General features: G+C 33.5%; 1 protein-coding gene across 1 annotated transcript in view; it reads left to right on the forward strand.

Moving 5' to 3' along the window:
- Positions 1-18,821, forward strand: part of LOC126769336 (protein sprint) — a 216,376-nt gene that overhangs the window by 8,220 nt on the left and 189,335 nt on the right. Inside the window, exon 2 of the mRNA XM_050488012.1 lies at positions 4,052-4,128. Coding sequence (XP_050343969.1) covers positions 4,060-4,128 — 69 coding nt within the window. The 5' untranslated portion in view covers positions 4,052-4,059. The remainder of the gene's footprint in view (positions 1-4,051; positions 4,129-18,821) is intronic.

Raw genomic sequence — 18,821 nt, forward strand, 5'->3', positions numbered from 1 at the left:
TTTTACGCTTTTCAATTAGGATAATTCGTCAGTATAAAAAATTAATGAAATTTGTTTAATATTTTGTTTTGGAATATTAGAATTATTTCTGGATATCAATTAAGATAATGCTTCTTAAGTATAAACTTGGTTCAATGTATGCTACCATTTTACGTATTGTTTGATAAAACGTGTATTATTAATAGAATTTCTGAATAATATATTTAAACGTAAAACTAAATATTTTGCTTTTTTTTCTGTAAATATTGGTTGAAATCATATTTGCATATAACATTTGAAATAATCGCATTCTGTAGATGATTGTTAAATAGCTTATTGGATTTAAATAAGTAATGTATTATTTTATGTCACACAAAAAACGTTCAAACAAATATTTTTAAATAAAATGAATAGAATTTTATCGCAACATCCTTATTATTATTATTAAAATATTTAAGAGTCCACAGTATTATAGACATTTTTTTCTTTATATACCTCGCTATGCATAGATTTGAAATGAATTGTTTTGCTCATGAGTCAACGGAAGTAAATTAATGATTGTCAGAAGTTCACCCTTCATTTCCTTTATAAACAAAAGAGGGTGCTTTAAAATTTAATAATTTATAAACTTCATTTTTATTTATATATATTTTTTCTTAGCTCTCAGTTCATTTTTGACGAAAGTATATTATGACGTGATTTCTAATTTTTTTTTAATGATATTTATGAAATATTAGCTTTTTTTTCTGTAGGTACTAAGGTCAGGATAATTGAAATTCATAATAAAAAATATATATTTATACATTTTTATATGCAATACACTATTTTGACTATATACGTGTGTCGACACTGAACGAACGGAATCAAATAAATTGCGGACACAAAACGATACCCCGACAATCCTATAATCCGCACATTGGAATATTCGCATGGTTGTGTCGTGACCGATAAAATGTCACTACTCTGTCACTTCAAATATTATCAAAATTAAAGAATTAATCTACTAGAGAAAATTATTTGTAAGGAGTGTGATGCACTTGAGTTTAGTATATTTAAACCATATTAAAAAAACTTACTAGTAAGGCAATGAAGAGATAAGTTATCAAGTTCATTTGGAATTTTTGATGAAGTTCTCTGTGATGGAATTGAACGTTTTAATTTTATTGGTAGCATTATAAGCGGTATTTTAATGGCTTTAAAAACACAGGTTGTTTAATTTGCAAACCGAAAGGGATCATTGTGTCTATTATGACCGAATCGGCACGTTCCGCACACCTATGTGATGTACGAGTACGAACGAATCGGACCTCGTTGTTTTTTATGAGAAGAGGATTTTCGAATACAATCCGAAATAAAATGAAACTGATGAATTCATTATAAGTATAATTTACATTGATAAGTGTAAAACGAATACTGTTTGCTTTTTAAGTACAAAATAAAATTATTCAAACTTCAGTGATATTCTTTACAGATTTACTTTCTCGATTCGTTTATCTTTTAAAGAGCGATTTTAAAGAACCTGTTTTCGTACTTAAAGTGAGTTGTCTGGAAATATTTTTAAAAAAATAGAAATATTCAACGGAGAAACGCTTTTCACAATTACAATCTGTATCAACAATGAAATAAACTTTCGAAGTAAACTAATAAAAATCACAAATATGGTCGAAATAAGGAAAGCGAATATTAAAGCTAGTATAAAATAAAACAAACGGACACAGGCATTATTTATATATATAGTATAATAGTATAAGCGTAACGATCTGACGAAAGCCCTATGCAAATGTTAGGAGGACTACATAACTCACGCACGGGTGGCGACAGACCACCCTTTTTGTGAAATGACACTTATTTTTGGTAACCAGGAAATTGCGCACATCTAACTAGGACGCTTAAACGGTGGTGCTCAAAGGCAATTTGTTAAAACGCTTCGTGTTGGGGACGAGACAAGTTTAATGGATGTGTTTCATATTTTTAGCGTAAATTTGAATAAATATTTGTATATAATACCGCTTGCTGTTTTTTTATTGCGAGTGTGTACGTTTTGCGTGCTTCTATATTTATAGTAAATACGATACGATGCGTTGATGGATTCGATATTGAATATTTTCTTGTGAATTATCGGAATGAGATTTTTGTTATTAATATGTAAACATAAGATACCATATACATATTATTACCCTGTAACGTTTATTGCGTTAAACGCATACATTACTCGTTCATGTTAGCAATAGATTAAAAAGCGATGTTAACTGTACAAAAATAGCTTTAGCTTAATAGAGCATTAAGGGACTTTCATTGCTATATACTATGCGTTGTAATGTTGAGGTACATTTTTTTTATGTAATAGGAAGGCGGACGAGCATATGGGCCACCTGATGGTAAGTGGTCACCAACGCCCTTAGACATTGGCATTGTAAGAAATGTTAACCATCGCTTACATAACCAATGCGCCACCAACCTTGGGAACTAAGATGTTGTCTCTTGTGCCTGTAATTACACTGGCTCACTCACCCTTCAAACCGTCAATTATAATACAAGTATAGTTTTAATTCATCGTCTTGGTATATTTCCTCTTCTTCGATTACACATTCCGGATGCTCGAGAATTAAATTTGTCGACGCCGGACCAATGTTTACTTGACAGAAATAAACAATATCGGTTACTGGATGTGCTATTTACGTCATTATTTTTATATTATTATCATATATATTAAAATGAATGTTTATTTGTGTCGGATGCGTTCCTAATCTATTGTGTTTGAACGATGTACAGTTTTTATTGACAATTGTTGATGAATTTTAGTATAAAAACATATAATATAGGTGGCGCAATAGTCGTATTGGATAGTTTATTGCAAAAACATTTAATAAATAATTTAAATGAATTGATTTTGTACCAAATAATATTATGTATTTATAGTATTATACGTTTAAATAGCGACGCTGCCAGACTTTGTGGGAGACGTTTTTTAAAACAATTATGTACCACAATATATTACAATAATTGATATCGAACCAATCAATCTCTACTACCTTAGTAAATATGTACATACATAGTACATACTACCCCTCGGACAACGCTCTTTTGTCTCAAGCGTTTATTCAAATATATTATAATACCACATATTAAATCTAAAATTACCGGCTTAAATGTAAACTGTAAACGAAAGTTTTAATTAACAGTAAATGCTTAATATGTTTATACTGCTTGACAAATATATTGAAAGCGTACGGCGCTCCGAGTGACATATAAAATACTGATTAGTCTATGATTGATATACCAAAAGGGATGTGTAGGTCCAAACTGAAGAATGACCCAATATTAGTCTCTTCCAGCAGTTTTTACCGTTCGAAGAATATATTTTTAAATACATACGGTCTGGGCAAATGTTTGTTTAATTTGAACTGCGTGGAATTCATTTGTTGATAGCGAGAATTGAAATGTTTTTTTTTTTTTTTTTTTTTTATAGAATAGGAAGGCGGACGAGCATATGGGCCACCTGATGGTAAGTGGTCACCAACGCTCTTAGACATTAGCATTGTAAGAAATGTCAACCATCGCTTACATATCCAATGCGCCACCAACCTTGGGAACTAAGATTTTATGTCCCTTGTGCCTGTAATTACACTGGCTCACTCACCCTTCAAACCGGAACACAACAATACCAAGTATTGCTGTTTTGCGGTAGAATATCTGATGAGTGGGTGGTACCTACCCAGACGAGCTTGCACAAAGCCCTACCACCAGTAAGAATAGATTAAAAGAAATAAGTTTACTAATAGCGTTAACATAATTAATAAGTTAATATCAAAGAGCATTAGAATTTTTTTACTTATATTTAATTATAATTATAATATATCCTAAGTAATGTTATAAATGCGAAATTTGTTTGTTCGTAACGCTTTCACGGTCTTAACTGCTCATCCAATGATCATGAAATTTTGCGTAAAAAATGTCAGAGGTACATAAAATGATACCTAACACCTGCCTTCGTTTACACTACTAAACTACTATTAAACTAGTAAAATTATAATTTGTAGTATGTTTAGTAATGTGTGTGTGGTTGTTTCAGAATAGAAAATGTCAAATATTTGCGAACGATTCATTAGACGACACTGTGAGGAGAAAAACGGCGGCTCCTATATGAAGGTAAGTTATACATAAATTATATTGAAAAAAAAATGAATATTTTTTTTATAAGTACTTTACTTGGTGGTAGACATTTGTGAAAGCCCGTCTCTGTAGGTATTCCCTACTTTTCGCATATGCTACCGCCAAACAGCAAAACTTAGTATTGTTGTTTCCTGGTTTTAAAGTTAAGTATGCCAGTGTAACTACGGCGATTTAGACATTTACAAATTACATAGCATTTTGGTTATCAAGGTATTACACAATATACTGTGAATTTATTTTCTACTAACTATTTTCTATTTTACTACCAATGAAAGGGTGGACGATGCGTCTGACAGTTTAATTTCCGATATTGCTAAAATTCTGGTCCTGTGGTTATCGTTTTAGGATTTTCAATACTTATATTTAAAATTAACACGTTTAATATATTATATAACATTATATAATATATAAGTACCGTGATTACAACATGATAACTTGTAACACTGTCGTATTTCCAAAGTAATATCATATATAATAATAGCTTAAAAATATTTTATAGGTATGAATTTTTACACGATTATAGCTTAACTTGTATATAAAAAAACAAAATCAATGTATGAACATTTAATAAAATAAACAAACGACAATGAAATCTATGGGTGGATTTCATACTTTGTAATGTAATTCTGATGACTATATAATAATTTTGTATCATCAAATTAATATGATAATGAAGCTACAGGTTGGAACTTATCAGTTACACATTACATGTAAACTCTTTGAGTTAATCGTTTAAACATTAAACTGACAATTGCGTGTTTTTCATTATAATTGATTATGTAACTTGTAACCCGCATTGGAGCAGCGTGGTGGAATAAGCTCCATACCTTCTCCTCAAAACGAGGGAGGAGGCCTTAGCCCAAAAGTGGGACATTCAAAGGCAGTTACTGTTATGTACTATGTAACTTTCATAAGCCTTAATATATAAAATTACATCTTTCTATTTTTTTCGATTTAAAGAAATTGAAACCCACATTAAATAAATTGATATACCAGTTTTATTAGGTTAAGTTTGTTTGCTAAAGCGCCTTAAGATTGTTGTTGAGCAGAACAGCGCAGCGAAGCAAGTGCTATATATGTGTAACATCAGAAGAACACTCAAGGATGGGATTACATTTATCAAAAATATTGTCAGAAATCCTTTAAAATTCGTACATTCATATTCAAATTTCTGTCTGTGTATTTTATAAGAGTGTATTTTGTAGGACCATGAAAAACAATATTTATATATATTTATTGTATATTTCATCGTGGAGCAAATATACCTTTAAACAAACTCAAATTTTCAACTTTCGAAGATACTCATAAATCCAATCACATCAAACTTTAAAAGCGTTTTGGAGAAGTTGTAAAATGATCATTAAAACTTTGACTTACAATCATGAAAATTGTCCATTAGCGACGGGAGCAATTTTCCGAACAAACAGCCCAAGGGCCGTAATTTTAATTAGTGTTCTATTATCACTCGGGCGTCGTTATATGAAGTTACTTAGTAGACAAGTTGTTTTAAATTCGACCCTTCAGTGTTATTAGTCAATGGTTTTATTATTTAAATATTTATCATCTTTATTATTGTGTAACATTTATAAACGCAATCAAAAAGTATAAAAGTTACTTTCGTAATAATCTTATATGTATATATGTCGAATTCATAAATAGAGTAATAAATATATAAATTGTATTTTGCTTACACAACTGATGGTAAGTGGACGCGTCCGCTCCTAGACATTGACACAGTAAGAAATATTAAACTAAGAGAGGAAACTAGAGGAACTAAAATTTTATGTTCCTTATGATTGTAATTAGACTCACTCAAACTGGAATAGAGTAAACAAAGCGTTGTTTTAAAGTAGTAGAAGGACTGCGTAGTTCGTACTCATCCAGACTGCTTGCTCAAGCACGATAGAAAACAGGGTTTTTTTGTAAGCGTTTCCAATTTGTTTCTTCAGTGCTTTCCTTAGAGACTCATTTCGTTAAAATCACGATGTCATGCTATTTTGATGCATGTATTCTTTTAATGGTATAATTATAAAAATAAAAGTTGTATAATATCACTTTCTGATATGTTAAAAGTCATGTTCCTGTTTCGAGTTTGTTCTTATAGAATAGCTCTTATAAAATATCATTTATTTTGCGATTGGAAAAGCATAGTTGCGGTGCCGTTCAATTTCCGCGACTGCAAAGCGGCGCCGGGCGTCCGAACGATAAAATGTAACACGTATGTTTAAATCTGTTGGAAGTTGTTTTCTGATGTATTGTTGTTTAGTTTCACAAACTTTAACTAGTTAGTTACTGTTATTTTTCTTTAGTACACACTACATAGATGTACAATACATTGATTAAAATATTATCATATTATAAATTACTAGTTCCGACTTCGTATGGATGAAATAACACTTTATCTCGTGTTATTTTTTAATCAATGAAACATAAACATTTGCCAACCGATCTATTCGCTCTTATGGTGCTTAAGGCTACGTTATCGTCCAACTCGCCCTGCGTATTTTGTCATGCGTTTATTTAAATATCCCGTAATATTTTTAAAATTACTAGTTCGAATTGCAAAGCGTTAATTGGACAATAATTATCTGCATGAAGTGCTTAAAATTATATTAATTAATAGAAATAATAATATATTTTGATAAGGAATTTTTGATATTTTGTGACAATTAAACTAAACTACACTTGTGACTTTTTTTAAATAAAAGTGGTTACAATGAGTTAAATATTTTATGAGGAATAGATAAGCCATATATTATTTTAATGAGCCTACTCATTCCTTAAAGGCTGGCAACGCAAGCCCTTCGGTGTTGCAGGTGTCAATGGTCGGTAGTCACTTTCCATGAGGTGAGTCTCATGCCCGTGACCGCCCTCTCCACTTACATAAAAAATCCGCATATACACGTATTCACAAGATTCGCGCTATTTCTTTGTAATATTAGTAAAAATGTAGATCATAATATCATATTTATTAAAAGATTAATATAATTCCCTTGGAAAACGTTCTCAGTACGGACCCACAATGTCCTAACTGAGACCAATCCATATTTTTGATAATATAATAATGTCCTCCAGACCGATTTTGGCCACGGCGGCTAATCTCAAGAGAGATTAACCAACTACGCAGGAGATATTATACTGCACAAGTGTGTGCGCAAACACAGGTGCACTCTCTATTCCCTACCTCTCATAATTCGACATGACCGGAAAGAGTTCAGGCGCAGGACCAACGGCTTTACGTGCTCTCCGAGGCACGGGAATGTACACACTTCCAACTTCCAGACTCCGGGTTGCTACTGAGAATTTTCGGACAGAAAAACCCAATAACTTTTTATTGGCCCGACCTGGGAATTGATCCCAGGACCTCCGGGTCTGCGGCCTTTCATCGAGCCACTTTTCATACCGTAACCGTAACATTATGTGAATGTCCCACTGCTGGGCTAAAGACCTCCTCTCCTCTTTTTGAGGAGAAGGTTTGGAGCTTATTCCACCACGCTGCTCCAATGCGGGTTGGTGGAATACACGTGGCAGAATTTCAGTGAAATTAGACACATGCGGGTTTCCTCACGATGTTTCCCTTCACCGTAAAGCACGAGATGAATTATAATCACAAATTAAGCACATGAAAATTCAGTCGTGTTTGCCCGGATTTGAACTCACGATCATCGGTTAAGATTCACGCGTTCTTACCACTGGGCCATCTCGGCTCTTTTGATAATATATACAATATATAGCTTATGTCAATTTAGAATTTATAATGATAACTTAATGTGAAAGTTTCATATCAAAATGAATATTCGTTCGGAAAAACAGCCAAGCAATTTATCAATTTATAATATAAGTATGATACTACAAATATAACAGAAATACAAACTCGTAATCGGTCAAATTATTTTTTTAGTTCCACAAATTAAGTATGTGAAAATTCATAAATGCTGACTCCGGCTTGAATCCCCCCCTATCTTCGGTTATGATTCACGTGCACTGGGCTATCTCGGCGTAAACCTTGTGATTATAATCTGCTATAATATTGGTATCTTGTGAACGTGCTCTATGACTAATAAACTGAAGTGAATCAAAATCGTGCTTCGGCAGAATGTAATTATTACTTCCCTACCTGTGAACCTGCCTGTCTGGAGTTTTAACTCATTTTGTTGCGTAACGCGCAACTCGGGAGTGAAATAATTAACTTTCAACAAGTTTTAATAAGATTTTGGAAATGGTGATAGATCTTTTATTTCTTTTATTATTCGATTTTTAAAAATATTTTTATAAAGTTTTGAAATTGCAGTAAAAAAGAACGACTCTTTAAAATTTTCAGATATGGCAATTAGCTAAGGCAAAATAAAAAAATAAAAATTATCATTACATAGTATAATCAATTGTAAAATGTTTACTATATTTTTATTTTTATTTTCTACATCCAATGATATTTATGAAATTAAATATAATTACACGTAATTTGCCTAAATTCAAATTTATTTTACTGAATTGAATTTAAGTTATAGTTACAAAAGTTTTTAAAAATATAATTCGGTAGGCGGCATTTTTCAGTAAATTATTTCTATATATAGATTACATTGCATCAACCTCAAAACTCTCGCTAGGTTCACAGGTAAAGTAAAAAAAAATATATTTGTAAAAATATTAAAAAAAAAATGCAATATGTATTAAATAATATTATATTAGAGTAAGAAAAATCTTGATTCAGTAGAGGACCAAATAATTTGGGTACATTTGGAAATTAATTTTGTGGTATCTTTATGATTACTGAGCTGGTGACGAAAGATTCAATAATGTGTCGCTAATGTGGCAAAACTTTATTAAATAGTTATACTATAATAGAGAGATTTTTATGACTAAATCAGGTCTATGTGTAAGGTATGGGACAATACAGAGCTGGACATGGCCTCAGACGATTATTATTTTTTATAATTTTTTTGGGACATGTTTCACACACGGCCATTTGATCCCAAATTAAGCTTGTACAAAGCTTGTGCTATGGAAACCAGACAACTGATATACTACATATACTACTTTAGGTACCACCCACTCATCAGATATTCTACCGCAAAACAGCAATACTTGATATTATTGTGTTCCGGTTTGAAGGGTGAGTGAGCCAGTGTAATTACAGGCACAAGGAACATAAAATCTTAGTTCCCAAGGTTGGTGGCGCATTGGCTATAAGCGATGGTTGACATTTCTTACAATGCCAATGTCTAAGGGCGTTTGGTGACCACTTACCATCAGGTGGCCCATATGCTCGTCCTATTCTATAAAAAAAAAAAACTTCTTTTGTAAATACATACTTACATAGAAAATTATTAAAGATTACGATATTTCGATTTATAATTAATGCTTAAATTAAATCTAGGGCTATTGTATAAGAATAAAATCTAAACTCACCGCAAAACAGGGTCGTGCAATCTCAGAAAGGTATATGCGATTTTGATTATAATAATTATAACTTTCAAGTGATATCCGTATCAAAATAGCGGCTTTTAATATTTGAGTGAGCTTCGAAGTATGTTCTTATAGAATAGCTTATAGCACTGTTATTGCAGTATAAGATAGCTGGATAAATTTTAGTTCCAAGGATGAGAGCTGTGACACATTTTCAAAGAAGATCTTTTATATAAATTATATTTAACATAACTCAGTTCTCGAACACTTTACACTTTTGTTATTTTTTGCAACTATGTATAATGGCGCTACGTATTTTCAATATGTTAAATATAAGATGAAGTTTTCCTTGAAAAAAGCTATCGTTGTCCATGATTTATGTGTTATTTTTGTTGGTCCATGATATAAAACGATCATACAGTTGTACATCCATATCTTTCGTATGTTCTCATTTTAAAGTGTCTTAGATTTTTTTTTTTTTTTTTATAGCATAGGAAGGCGGACGAGCATATGGGCCACCTGATGGTAAGTGGTCACCAACGCTCTTAGACATTGGCATTGTAAGAAATGTCAACCATCGCTTACATATCCAATGCGCCACCAACCTTGGGAACTAAGATTTTATGTCCCTTGTGCCTGTAATTACACTGGCTCACTCACCCTTCAAACCGGAACACAACAATATCAAGTATTGCTGTTTTGTGGTAGAATATCTGATGAGTGGGTGGTACCTACCCAGACGAGCTTGCACAAAGCCCTACCACCAGTATGTTGTTTTGAAAAAATAATATATAATCCTAACCAGCAGTAATATATGCATTGATATATGTACTCATTTAACTATCATAAATTTACGGCTTCGTATTTTATATACATCTATTGAAATCGTATTTCATCAAATTGCATATTAATCAAAGTAATATATATATCTAAATTAGAAAAAAACACAAAGATCATTCTCAATCACGAATGCCAATCAATATCATTAGATAAAAAGAAAATATTGAACAATAAAAGAACAAAAATCTATTTATCTATATATCTAACGATATTGTTTTTCTTGCACTGACAGAAAATTAATAGCAGTAATCAAACTCGATCGCAATATTGCGTCCTGTATCAGATACATCGACAAACAGCGGTAATAACTTTTGCGGTCTAATAACATTAAGTAAAGGGTGTAATTTGTTACGCCGCACAAATGACAAGGCGACAACGACGTCTATTCTTTCCGCCATATTGACGTTGACCTTGTTTGTGTCTCTTTTTTTCACTAAAATATGTAAGGCAATTGGTTATTTTGTAAAGTAGTTTGTTTATGTTGAGAAATTCTGACATGTAATCTACATGTAGCATGAGCCTTCTCATCTCATCCTTCAGAGATAATCTTTCTCCATAAGAGTTTGGCCTTTAGTCTAGCCATTGTCTAAATGCATTTGAACCGAGAAGGCTGACATCTATGGTATGTTGTCGGGGTTTTAATCCCTTAATTTTTTATTTGCTCGTTCGATACGTTGATTGCAGTATGTTAAAAGAGCATTATTTTAGCATCATGACCGAAAGCCGGTTTATCACAAAAAAAAAAAAAATAGTGATTTTTCAAGATGGTGGAGAAAGTTTACCATTTCTAAAAACCAGGCTTCTCGGTTAACATGCACTTTGAATTTTGAATATGAATATAATGACTGGACTACTTGGCCTTTGTCCAGTATCAGAATTTTTTATTGCATTATTTTTAAAGTTAGTCGATATTTATTTATTCAGTAATAAATAAAAATGATAAACTTTGATTTACCCAATGTAATTATTATTTACACTATCATGAGCTATATTTGCACAGGATGTATTTTATCAGTGCATTGTTGTTTCGAACAACAATTGATACAAGTAATAATAATCTATTTAATGTTTTTTTCTTATTATAGATGGGATTGTAATAATAAATTGTACAATATTACACATTATTTTTATGTATAAATGTGTAATATTATAACTTTTCAATTCATTGCACATATTTCAATTCTTTCTTTATTTCAAAGCCTCAATAGATTTAGTAATTCAAATAGGATATAATTTATTTCGCTAATATTAGGGATACGAAAGAGATTTTATAATGCGGTCGATATTTACATTTCTAACTTTACAGTAATTTTCTATAACGATCATCAATAAATTACATGTACCTTTTATATATGCTTATTTTATTATTAACTAATAATATAATAAATATAATTATTTTATTATTTACTTTAATAGTAGTGCCAATTTATAATCGGACAAACCAATAACTTTAAAAGGATTAGTTTTATATTCAATCACTTTAGAAGATTAGCATGGGATACATAAACATATAGTTATATAGATGCGGAAAAATGACACTGCCGTGGCTGTAAGGAAAGGCATTATTCATAAACGCGCGGGCGTTGGTAGAGCCTCGAGGGAACGTGCAGTTTAATGTCCGAATTTGCATATTATAGTATATTCAAATTTTAGAAATATACTTTTGGAAATCCTAGCGTAATATTATTTAAAATTAGAATTATATATTGAAAAACAATTACATATCGCATGCTGTTATTAAAAGTATACTATTGTCACTGTTTAGTCTTTAGGTAAAAGTAAACAATTCATTGTCGTTTAAACGTTTGAACAAATGTCTAATCTATTAAGAAGCTGAATTCGAAACTTAATCCATTAAGTGTATTCGTTACATTTACATACATTTTTTTTTTAAATATTTTCGGTACACTTGGCCTAGGTGTCGGTTAAAGTTTTGCTTGAGACACTTAAAATTGAAAGAGATTGCAGCTCAGTACACGTTACAGACGCAGAAAATTTTTGCATCATAAAAATTACACATAACACAAAAAACGTTGCACTAAAATCCAGATTAGTAATTTCCCTCTCAACCCGCCCGAAGACATTTCTCTTCAAAAAACTCAACCTGCAATCATTCTTAAAGATGTGCTTCATGCTCCATGTTCTTTGTATCGAATAGACTGTAAAAATAATATATAGACGTCGTATATTTCCGAACGCCTCTATCTCAATATTTTCCTTATACTGTATTAAATAAAATATCGTCTCATAACATTAAACGATGGAAAAAAATAATGTAGAGCAACAGTCCCTGCAGATATTATGCGACACTTCCAAACAATTAGACGAACCTCGTTAGCTTTATACCATTTTTGTAGCACTCTTTCGACTTCTATGCTCTTTATGAAGAATAAAAAAGTAGATCAAGTCGCATTACGACTCGTATTAAAATGGAGATTATCTCTCCATTAAGAATTGAAGTAGCTATAAATATTTTTTTATAAATAACAAGTAACCGAAATGCACGTTTGTCACGTCACTAGTCTGAATTTAAAGCGGGAGAAACTGCGATTCGCAGCTACTTTTATAATAATATTAAAATCTTCTTGGAAACGCGCTTATATAATTTACCATTTTGTTAAAACGTAAACCTTCAATGAGATGAGGTAAGATAAAATTTATAAATATTAAAAATGTAAAAATAATTTTTTTTTTATAAGAAATTGTATCACTTGAAAAAAAAAGTATATTTTTAAATGACATCATTCATTATTGTAAAATAAAAATAAGTAAGTACATGATTGCTTTTGTGAGAACTTAATGTGTGTAACGGGGGAAAACTAGTGGAAATGAGTTGTTATGAATATTGTTGGTTTCTAAGCAACGCTAGTGTACAAACAAGATGGTCGTTGACCTACTATAGAAATAATAGCATACGAATTACGATCAGAGCCGATGACCTATTTCCTTCTCTAAACATTGCCTTAATTTATATGTTTGACAATTGAAGTAACAGATGGATATTTACTAATAATGATAAATTGTTTATCAAATGAGGCACAATTTACTAGAATTGTACGAAACAATCCATTGTTTAGAATCTTTATTCTAGTTCCGCTTTTGTCTAGTACAAACAAGATATGCCACGAATATTGATTCGACCACGCTCTCGCGGCCAAAGCTGTGAATATTCGGTGAGACATGTGTGCGTTTTGTGTGTAGCAAGGTATACAGGTTAGTTGTGTGGAAAAATAAATGAAAGAGTAGGTAAAATGTTTTGTAAAAATTTAAGTAGACTTAAATAACAACTAAATTGTTTAAAAAAACTAACAATTGTTCTTAAACTGTACAAACAATTTTATTTACAGTTAACCCCTTTGTTTTATAATTCCTTTTTCCGTTCTATTCCTCGGAGTTACTTGTAAACTATCACCGAGTTAAAACAAATCATAACTATTAAGTCCTTACATATAAAATTGACGTTTTGTACGGGAGGAATATAAAGTCAATTTTTTTTTGTAAAATATATTTAATTAATCAAAGTATGCACCGTTGTTATCTATGTACTTTTTCCATCTCTTAGGTATTTCATTGATCCCTTTACTAAAAAAACCACGGGGGCGAGAGTCAATAAACTCTTTGAAGGCGGTTTGGACTACCGCATCGGAGTTGAATTTTTTTCCTTGTAAGAAGTTGTCTAAATTCCGGAAAAAATGGTAATCTGTTGTAGCAAGGTCCAGGGAGTTCGGTGGATGTCGCAGACATTCCAATTGTAGCTCATCTAACTTAGTGGTTGTTTGTTGCGCAGTGTGTGGTTTTGCGTTGTCATAAAGCAGCAGTGGCCTAGAGCGATTGACCAATCTCTGTTGTTTAGCAGCTAGTTCTTCCTTCATGGTTTACAGTTACTGAATAGATATTTGTATACTGATATATATCTGACAATAGATAGCCGTAATCGTTTGGCCAGATTTTAGAAAGCGCTGAACGATACCGGCGCTAGTCCACCAAACAGTCACAGGTAACTTTTTCTGAGTCAATTTTCGTTTAGGGTACGATTTGGCTGAGTCTTCAGGGTTAAGCCATTGCGACGAGCGCTTTCGATTATCGTACAGTATCCACTTTTCATCACAAGTAATGATTCGATTTAAAATCCCTCATTATTGTGTCGGTTGAGCAAAGTAACACAGCAGTCAACGCGTGTTTGCAAGTTCGATTCACTCAATTCACGAGGTACTCATCGTTCAAGTTTTTTTACTTCCCGATTTGCTTCAAGTGGATTAATACAGTTTTATCACTTACCCCGAAGCCTGCAGCTATCTCGTAAAGTGCTTTGTGATGGATCCGCTTCCACAATAGCCTTTAATTCTTCATTTTCCACTTTGGTCTCCGGCCGTCCACGGGGTTGGTTCTGAAGGTCGAAATTTCCAGAACGAAAACGTTGAAATTAAAAACGTACCGTGCTTTCTTTTGAGACACCAGCGCCGTACACATCATTAATCCTTCGAGCTATTTCTGCAGCACTGGTGCCACGGTAAAACTCGTACTCGTAAATTTACCGATATTTCATGTTTTCCATTGTGCGGTAATAAGCGACACCAAAGACAAAATAATGAAGAAAAAACAAATGAATGACTGTTTTCAAAAGTCAAATGTACCAGTTAAATGAATTTATAAATTTGAATTTGGAATTCTTAATCAAAGAGGATATAGATATTTCAGATCAAAGTGGTCAGTACGACAAAACGCTAATTTCATATGCTAAGGACATCATATGATAATCGAACAAATGTTAACATTCAGGTTTTATAATAAAATATGACAATCGCTATTTCCAAAGTAGTTTTGTCACATTTTTTATACTAATAAGGGCAAAGTTCGTGAAAAGTGCGAGTTTGAATTGCCCGAAGGGATTAAAACAGTACTTGTCCCTTTCCAATCTGTTGATTGGAACAATTGTTTACCCATTTATCGTATACTTGTTAAGGTTCAATTTAATGTTGTTTTAAATAATCATCAGTTCCAATTTCAAATTTAAATTCTTAAAAAGTTAGAGAACATATTAAATACAATAATTTAAATCCTTCAATGAATATTTATTTATGTTGTAAGATGAAGCGTAGATTTCAACGTGTCTCATTATTCATTTGGCAACACGTATCAACATGAGCCGAAAAATTATGGTAATTTGTCCTGTACAAGGGGCGGTGTGCTAATAAAGGCCGAAGTTGGTACAACACGTGGGGTGCTGATGGGCCGTGCGGCTTGGAGAATTTTATTTGAAAAACTTTTTACATTCGCCACCCCGGCTTCGTCTGTAAACTAAGCAAATAACTAACTTTTATACTCATAGTTTATCCCGAATACAAGCATTAGCTTTTTATACCTAAAAATGTCTCGGAAAATACATTTCATTGTACTGGCGTTCGGCAAGTGGTCGAATTTTTACCATAATCATTAAAAACTTGTAAAAAATATATATGAGTTGTTAAACGTGTTTTCTACTCTTATTTATTTTTTGATTGTTAACAAAAGTTTGTTAATACCAAACAAAAAAATGTACAATTTGTCGACAAACACACGAAAAAATAGTACCGAACTGTTTTGTATTAACCAATTTATACATACTCGTAGATTACATTGGGAAACATACTTATTATCTACAAGAAAATTTTGAAAGACATTGGATTCAATACACTGATAATCACTAATAATATGACTATAAAGTTATTGAAGTATAAATTTATTATTAAATTAATGAGAATAAGTAATATCTGATATGTTTATTTGGATGTCGTTCTGAAAGAGTAGAGATTTTAGTAGCATTTTTTCGATTCGATAATTTAATGAATATAATTTTCACTTATCAATATCAATATAATGGCGTTGCTTTATAAAGAATACTATTTCAGAGGTCAAGTATAATAATAATATTACAATTTAATTTAATACAAATTAATGATCAATTTGAAAAATTTATAACAAATATTTATTGTATAATAATATTGTAGGCAATGACATTATAATAAAATTATTGTTATTAATTCATAGAAAATAAGGTTTAAAAATATTGGCTCATCATTTCTTGCATCCGTGTGTCAAGTGCAAATAACTAAAGCTGCGACTGTGGTGAACAAGGTTTAACTCATTTCCCTTACGATTCCAATATGTGCTCGGGGGTGAATAGAAAATCGAACTTGGCCGTTTGAATAACGGGGATTATGTATAATTACCGTGAAATTTTCAATTCTTATTCTCCTCGATGTATTAATTATTTTTTCATATTCTATAAATAAAATTTTACTGTCGATAGAATACAGAATGTTGTATATAAATAATATAATATTTATAATATTTATAATTGCTCATATAAAATTTATATAGCACTAGCATCTCCTGTAGTGATATTCTGTAAGAGCAAACTAGAAATTCCTTACAGCACATTAAAAGTCAGAAAGTGCTTTTTTTATAGAATAGGAAGGCGGACGAGCATATGGACCACCTGATGGTAAGTGGTCACCAACGCCCATTGGCATTGTAAGTAATGTCAACCATCGCTTACATATCCAATACGCCACCAACCTTCGGAACTAAGATTTTTTTTTTTTTTTTTTATATCGCCGGGAGGGCAAATGACTCTACTCCACCTGATGGTAAGTGGTAGTAGAGTCCAAACGCGACGACGGCCAGTACAGACGGGAAAAACGTTCTGCACTAGCCGCCTTCGCCTTGCCGGCCCGCAAGATGCCTCTTCACGCCTCGTTTGAAGGAACCCGGGTTGTAAGAGGAGGGGAATACGTGAGCTGGTAAGGAATTCCATTTTTTGGAAGTGCGACAAAGAAAGGAGTTGCCAAATTTCTTTGTTCGCGATGGAATTGATGTCACAGTTAGGCGGTGACATCGAGAACCAGCCCGCGTGGACTTAAGAAGGAAGGGGGAAGCAGGAATTAGAGAGAATAATTCCTCAGAGCACTCGCCGTGATACAGTCGATAGAAAGCGCTCAGTGCTGCTATCTCACGACGCAATTGTAAAGGTTCAAGGGTGTTTGTGACCTTTACGTCGCCAATAATGCGTACGGCACGTCGCTGCAACCGGTCCAAGGCCTCAAGTAGGTACTTAGCGGAGCCATCCCAAAGGTGCGAGCAATATTCCACGCAAGACCGTACCTGTGTTTTGTACAGCAGGCACAGTTGTTGTGGCGTGAAAAAGCGCCGCACCTTGTTCAGAACTCCGAGTTTCCGTGAAGCTGTTTTTATAACAGCCTCGATGTAATCCCTTGGACTAAGGTCGCAGCGAACGTCAATCCCCAGCATGGCGATTTTGCTTTGCATCACCAGCGGAGTACCACAGAGGGAGGGAAGAGGGGAAAATGTTGACTTTTTCGCCGTGAGAGCGCATACCTGTGTTTTCTTGGCATTAAACTCAACAAGATTATCAGAGCCCCATTTGGCGATGAGATCTAACGTCCTATCGAGTTCAATGACAAGATTCTCCCGCCTCTCCTCAGTTTCCGCCCGCCCAGCCACTGCGCGTCCGTGGTATCCACCATGCACTGTACTATCATCTGCATAGCAATGTATGTTCCCAAGGGAGAGCATATCATTGATATGCAAAAGAAAGAGTGTGGGAGATAGCACAGATCCCTGGGGGACCCCAGCATTCACTACATAGAATTGTGAAGCGCAACCATCTACTAAAACACGAAGGCTACGCTTGTGTAGGAAGCTGGCAATCCAGGTGCATAGCTGAGCAGGCAGACCATATGCCGGTAGCTTGGAGAGAAGACTTCTGTGCCAGACCCTGTCGAAAGCCTTGGAGATATCGAGGCTGACAGCCAACGATTCTCCATGCTTGTCGATAGCTTCACCCCAGAGGTGTGTTACGTACGCTAGAAGATCACCTGTGGACCGTTTTGGTCGAAAACCGTACTGACGATCATTAATTAAAGAGTGATCTTCTAGGTAATGGATCAGTTGGTTGTTTAAAATCCGTTCCATCACCTTACAAAGTACTGAGGTGATAGCTATTGGCCGATAATTTGCCGGGTCAGACCGATCCCCTTTTTTGGGAACCGCTTGCACATTAGCTCTTCTCCAAGCCTCCGGCACACTTCCCGAAGAGAGAGAAAGTTGGAACAGGCGCGTTAACACAGGAGACAGCTCCGCTGCGCACTTCTTCAGCACTATGGCTGGTATTCCATCGGGACCGCTAGCTTTCCGTACATCAAGTGATTGCAGCTCCGCACGCACATCACGTTGCCTGATTTTAATGTCAGGCATCATATGGCCACATGCAGGTATTGTAGGTGGCAGTGCACTACAATCATCGATGACGGAATTGTCGGCAAAGAGTTTAGCCAGGAGATCAGCTTGCTCTTGCGGACTGTGAGCTAGCGATCCGTCCGGATTTCTGAGCGGTGGCAGCGAAGGTTGGCAGAAATTGTTTT

Source organism: Nymphalis io, chromosome 7 (genome assembly GCF_905147045.1).
Source record: "Nymphalis io chromosome 7, ilAglIoxx1.1, whole genome shotgun sequence".
Classification (NCBI taxonomy): Eukaryota; Metazoa; Arthropoda; class Insecta; order Lepidoptera; family Nymphalidae; genus Nymphalis; species Nymphalis io.